The sequence below is a fragment of the Microtus ochrogaster genome, chromosome 7, assembly GCF_000317375.1.
Source record: "Microtus ochrogaster isolate Prairie Vole_2 chromosome 7, MicOch1.0, whole genome shotgun sequence".
NCBI classification, from domain to species: domain Eukaryota; kingdom Metazoa; phylum Chordata; class Mammalia; order Rodentia; family Cricetidae; genus Microtus; species Microtus ochrogaster.
Window position 1 is genome coordinate 15,510,205 of NC_022014.1, and position 6,151 is coordinate 15,516,355.

At 45.6% G+C, this 6,151-nt stretch overlaps 1 protein-coding gene across 1 annotated transcript in view; it reads left to right on the forward strand.

The window, feature by feature from the left end:
- Nucleotides 1–3,985: 3,985 nt before the first annotated feature.
- LOC101987478 (C-C motif chemokine 6-like) overlaps nt 3,986–6,151 on the forward strand; it is a 5,936-nt gene continuing 3,770 nt past the window's right edge. Inside the window, exon 1 of the mRNA XM_005349352.2 lies at nt 3,986–4,169. Within this exon, the coding sequence (XP_005349409.1) occupies nt 4,094–4,169 (76 nt within the window). The 5' untranslated portion in view covers nt 3,986–4,093. The remainder of the gene's footprint in view (nt 4,170–6,151) is intronic.

A 6,151-nucleotide genomic window follows, 5' to 3' on the forward strand; every position in this document is an offset into this window, starting at 1 on the left:
TCTTCTCTCCTTGGTGGGGTAGGGCTGTACCCAGTGTGAAGAGCCACCAGCCTACGTCAAAAGATACTTGTACCCTTGACAGGGGAGTATTTGAGTGAAATCTGCTTGTCAACCTTTCCCCTGGAATGTTCCTGTCCTCTCTCCTAGGTTAGCGAAAGGTGGTGATTTCGCTTAATCCTGGTTTATTAGAGAGAAAGAACGCAGGGGCCATATGGCATTTTGGACTATGTGATTTTGATTCTTCTCCCCAGAGGACAAGTGAGTAGGACAGTTAATGACTGTCTTTCGGGGTGCCAAGAGTCATAAAGTCTTTCAATAGTTGGGCCCCTAATGTAGCCCCCAGCGGACAAGGCCTTCCTTTGGGGTCTCTGTCTTCTTTGCTTCCCGTGACCTACTTATCTCACAGGTGAGCAGGTGAGCACATTAACAACTCAAGGAGGGCTGAAAGCACAAAGAGAAGGTGTTGTCCAAAGCCTTGGGTTCCAGGAAGAATAAAACCCAACAGGCCGGACTCCAGGTGAGAGCAATCACCTGTGAAAGTGGGCCACACCCCGGAGCACGGGCAATTATCCCCTGAAAGCCAGCTGTCCCTCCAGGCAATACAGAGCTATTTTAGCCACAGTGTAGGACCAGAACGGAGGAAGATCAACAAGATCACAGCTTGGCTGAGACGGCCCAGTTACACAAACCTTTTTGTCTATTGTTTTAATCCCTTCTCCGCTTAAGCCTAAAGTTCACGTCAGTCCCTAGATGACCGCCGGTAACACCGAGCCTCTGGGTTAGTTCCCCTTTCTGACTGTCACCATAACCCATCCCTTTAACTGGTGAATGGTAAACAGCAGCCAAGCTAAACCTGCCAGGGTTGCCAAGGCCAGGACATGTGTTCCAAAACTCCTGCCACACTACGAGCCAAAAAGAGCCTGGCCTAGTTGAACATTTCTGTTTACGTGAAATCTTACGTTTATCGTCTAAGACATTTGGTGCCATGTCAATAATATATAAACACAAGCACAGACGATTAGCTGCACAGAAAAACAGACCACATAGTTCATAGCTTCCATTTATGACTATCGCCTGCTGAGCTGTAGTTACATTACATTCATGATCTGATTCTTTCCTCCAGGGCACTAAACGATCTTTAGTCTGGAGTCTGTGCCTCCACTTGTACAACCCTTGACAACAAAAGCTGGAAAAATACATCTCAAAGGTGCAGGGCTTAGGCTAACTATTTTCAGGGATTGTGCAGATGGCCAGTGAAAGCTAAAAAATGAGGCCCGTGCAGAGTTTAATGTTTTTTTTTCTTGTTCTAAATGCTAAGCCACAGTGGGAGAAATGATGCCTTCAAAGACTAAAATTTACTGAAATATTGTTTTGAGCCATATTCCCCCACTTTTTAACTTACACTAAGACTGAACTCTGTTCCTTTCGCTTGCTTGTGTATCCAGAGGCAATGAGCCTGGCCTGGACAATCGAAGGACCTGCCTCACAGTCGTTAACTGACTAAATTCAGGTGAGTGATTTCTTCCCAGGCTTCCCTGCAGACCTTCTCAGAACTGTGTCTCTATGGTAGTTTAAAAGAGCTGGTTACAGTCAACAGATGGGGTTTAAGCCTTCTCAGGAAATGAGAAACATGGAGTCTAAATCTGCCTGTTTGGGCACTGGCAAGTTCTACAAGCCTTGGAACATTTTCTGGTGAGACATTGGAATTGTAATGGGACCAGAAACTTCAGCAGAAGAGAGTTTTGAACGCTGGTGAGGAGATTGCAGAGCTCCCTATGCCTGAGGTAACTAGGCTCACAGAAAGCAAACAAAAAAGGAACAGCTGGGAGGACTAATAGGAAGAATTTAGGATCAAAGAAAGGGACTAGAGGGTGTCACCCACAGAAACAGCCTTTCCTGGTGTTTCAGACACAGCACGTGTTGTTTAATGAGGTTTGAGACTCTGGGTGTCACACCATAGTTAATTCACACCAACAGGGTCTCCACTGGCTCTGTCGGAGGCCCAAGAGTGGTGTAAGTTATTGGTTGGACAGCCCTTATGGTGGTGTCCTTCTGGGCCCCCGTGATAGTTCCATCTGACCCAGGAGATTGGTATGGAGAGCTCCAAGGAGATTCCTATCTTCAAGGCCAGGGTCACTCATCAAACACTGTGGGAGTCTCTGGCCAGAAACAGAGAAAGGGAAGTGAGAGCAGCGTGTGGGACAAAAGGGGAGAGCGGAGCAGCTAAGTGGTCATCAAGTAAATTCACCAACACTGCTTTGAAGCCAGTCCCTTTGTGGTCACCAGGAAGGATGTCAGTAGCACTAGGCAGTAGGATGTGAACTGGGCACACAGCTCCACGTTACCTGTACCAGCCAAGGGGAGCTTTTGTTTGAGTTTGGTTTGGTTTTGCTTTGGTTTGGTTTGGTTTAGTTTGCTTTGAATTTTTGAGGCAGGATTTTTCTGAGTAACTGCCTGGGCTGTCCTGGAACTAGCTCTGTAGACCAGGCTGGCCTTGAACTCACAGAGATCCACCTGCCTCTGCCTCCCGAGTGCTGGGTTTAAGGGTTTGTGCCACTACTTGGCTGTCTGGAGAGTTCTTTTCAGAGACCTTAACCCAGGAGAAAAAGAATGTTTGACTGCATCTCATAAAAGAATTTAGAGGCAGGCAATATGAAGCAGAGTTGGAGGGTTTTTTTAACAATTTATTTCCTATTATTAACTATGCATGTATACTGTGTCTGTGTGCGGGTGTGTGCACGCATGTGCAATGCTCACAGGGGCCAGAGGCAGAAGTCAAATCCTCCTGGAGCTGAAGCTTTAGGCAGTTTCAAGTTTCCCATTGTGGGTGTTGAGAACCCAACACGGGTCCTCTGCAACAGCAGTTGGGGCTCCTAACAATCACGCTGTCTCTCCAGCCCTAGGGTTGGAGTTTATTAAGGAGAGAATTTTTTTAAAACATGAACTTAAATATGAGTGTGAACAGAGACACTTAGGAAATGGACAGTACACACTCAGGTATAGGCCTGGGCTTCCTAAGAGAGTCATGGTTCAATTAGAATTAAGTTGTTAGGACAGCCACAGGTACCTCTGGTGGCCTCTGAAGTCAGACCCCAAGGTCTGCTAAGAGCTTTGTTTTCTCCTTCCTGGTAAATAAGATCAGAGAATGATTCTTGAGGTGTATTGGGTAGGATTACAGCTGACATGGTAATGCCTAAATCATGAGGTTCCCACAAGGGAGTTAAGTTACATTTTCACTATAATGAAATTTATAGTCTTTTTTTTTTTTTTTTTTTTTTTGTTTTTCAAGGCAGGGTTTCTATGTGGTTTTGGAGCCTGTCCCGGAACTAGCTCTTGTAGACCAGGCTGGTCTCGAACTCACAGAGATCTGCCTGCCTCTGCCTCCTGAGTGCTGGGATTAAAGGCGTGCGCCACCACCGCCTTATTTCTAAGATTCTCAGGAAAATTCCACACTCACACCCGGGAAAGGAATTAAGTCATCCTTAAACATCAACTATTATTGAACATAGTTCATTGCTATTTAATAAATATATAAACAGCATAATCCCTGGCTATGGTAGTATCCTTATTGAAAAGATCTCTGTATACAAGGAATGTTGACTCTATAGGCAACTTTTTGGTTGTCAGTTACGCTGGAATTCTTGCCTCTCAGCCTGTAACATGTGTCACATGTTCTGGGTGGAGCTTGCAAAAACTGGAAAAGATCCCAAGTGACCACGTTTCTCCACACTCCCTTCCAGGCTGGCTCCTACCCTAATTCTGCCACAAGCAGGCCTTACTCTTCAAAGGACTTCTGAGTGCGGGGCTCCCTTCCCTCCCACATCCCCTTTGTTTTGCCCTGTCTTTCTTGCCCACCGTGACCTTTGTGCCTACTTCCTCTTGCATTCTTGGTCCCCTCTACTTCCTGTTGCATTTTCACTCTTGTTCCCCCTTTTAGAGCTAGCCTGATGAGTATGATATAGCCAGGAACAGCGTTCTGAGCGCTGCCCTGGGACTTCCTGATCCTCCTGGCATATAAATACCAGGGCAGGCCAGTGTGGCAGAGCGCAGTGAGCAGAAACCCTCAGGCAAGCTGAGCCTCCCTTCCAGGAGGATGAGGAACTTGAGAGCTGTCGTTTCCATCTTTATCCTTGTGGCTGTCCTTGGATCCCAGGCTGGGATCATGCGTGGTAAGTTCACTGAACCCTCTCACCCAGTAGGCACCTACGGGAACTGCAGAACTGGAGAGGAGACAGAGGAGGGACCACTGCCCTCCTGGAACTGCTTTCCATCCTTGACATGGTGATGGGAGTTACTAAGAAACAGCATCGGGTTACAGACCTGCCTCTGTCTGCAGCCTTTAGTCCCTGGAGAAAACTGGACACGGATGCTGGGTCCCATTTGGGGAAACAGTTATGCCCGATACATTTCTTTTAGCTGACACAGGATTGTGTTAGCTCCAAAGAACTGGAGTAAAATTCTAAGTCTGAGGAGAAGCGGACTTACATGATAAAGTACCAGACACCACCTCCAAAAACAATCATTTTGGAGAGGTGGGATGAGCAGGTGATCACCTCTATCCAAGTTCCTTTAACCATGCTATTCTTATATTTGACAAATGCATAGCCAGCATTCTTATGTGCTGGACAGCTACCATTCTGTCTTAGGGCTTCTAGCACATTGATTCCTTCTAACAAGCCTATGGAGTAAGCGTCATATTAAACAATGGAAATTTGCCTTTTTTGTGGGGGAAAACAGCAGACCACTAATGATTTTATATATATATATATATACACATATATATATGTATATATATATATTTTTTTTTTTTGGTTTTTCGAGACAGGGTTTCTCTGTAGCTTTGGAGCCCGTCCTGGAACTAGCTTTGTAAACCAGGCTGGCCTCGAACTCACAGAGATCTGCCTGCCTCTGCCTCCAAGTACTGGGATTAAAGGCGTGTGCCACCACCACCCAGCAATTTCATGTATCTTTCTCTATTACTGTGATTGCTGCCATTTTATAAATGAGAAAACAGAACCGTGGAAGTCATAGCTTTAAGATTAAAGGCTAGAAAGTTGGTGGACTTGGAGTAGCAGCTATCCTGGAATGGGTATAGAATGACATGGTCATTTTGATATTTTCTGGGTTTTGCAAGCCATGCTGACTGCACCATCTCTTGGTGTCCTGGGGGCATAATTCCTTGACCCCATGTGAATATCAAAATCCACATATTTCCTGTCCATTTTTAACCCATGCATATACTCATCTGTGCATTAAAAACTCTAGACATTTGTAAGACTTAAGACCACCTAAATGCCAGTGAGTACTCATATTGATGCTTAGGGGACGAGGGCAAGGAGGGGTCTTGAGTGCTTCAATTATATTTCAGGAAGAATGTCCATGGTTGGCTCTGGATGTGGAAGCTCCAAATATGGTAGACCAGATCTATAAAAGGGATGTGCAAAGGACACTGGGAAACAATTGCTGGATGAGTTGATAGCTTAATCCTTATTGCTAAAATCATTAATTTATGCTTGAATATAAAAAGTGAATACCAATTTTTTAGTTAGATTTGTTTTATTCTTGTGTATGTGTGTGTCTGAGTGTGTGCATGTACACATGTGTGCAGATGCCTTTGAAAACTGTAAGAAGCTGTTACATACAGTATGAGCCACCTAACATGCGTGCTGAGAACTGCACTCTGGTCCTCTGTAAAAGCAGCAAGTGCTTTAACTATTGAGGCATCTCTCCAGACACGAAATATCACCTTTTTTTGGTGAGTGAGGGTTCAAGATAGGGCTTTTCTGTATAGCCTTGGGTGTCCTGGAACTTTGGGCTTTGGAGCCCGTCCTGGAACTAGCTTTGTAAACCAGGCTGGCCTTGGAACTCATAGAGATCCGCCTGCCTCTGCCTCACTAGTGCTAGTGATTAAAGGTGTGCACCACCACACCCATCTTAAATATTAACTTTTAAAACTATCTTTTCAGCTGTGATAACCTAACTTCAAGTTAGAAAAGAGGGAAATGAAGGAGGGAGAAAGGAAAGGGGAAAGAAGGGAGGGAAGGAGGAAGTAAGGAAGGGAGGGGAGGACAGAAGACAGCAGTGAGAGAGGGGGGCAGGGAGAAAAGGGAAGGGAGGGAGGGAAGGAAGGGAAGAAGGAAGGGAGGGAGGG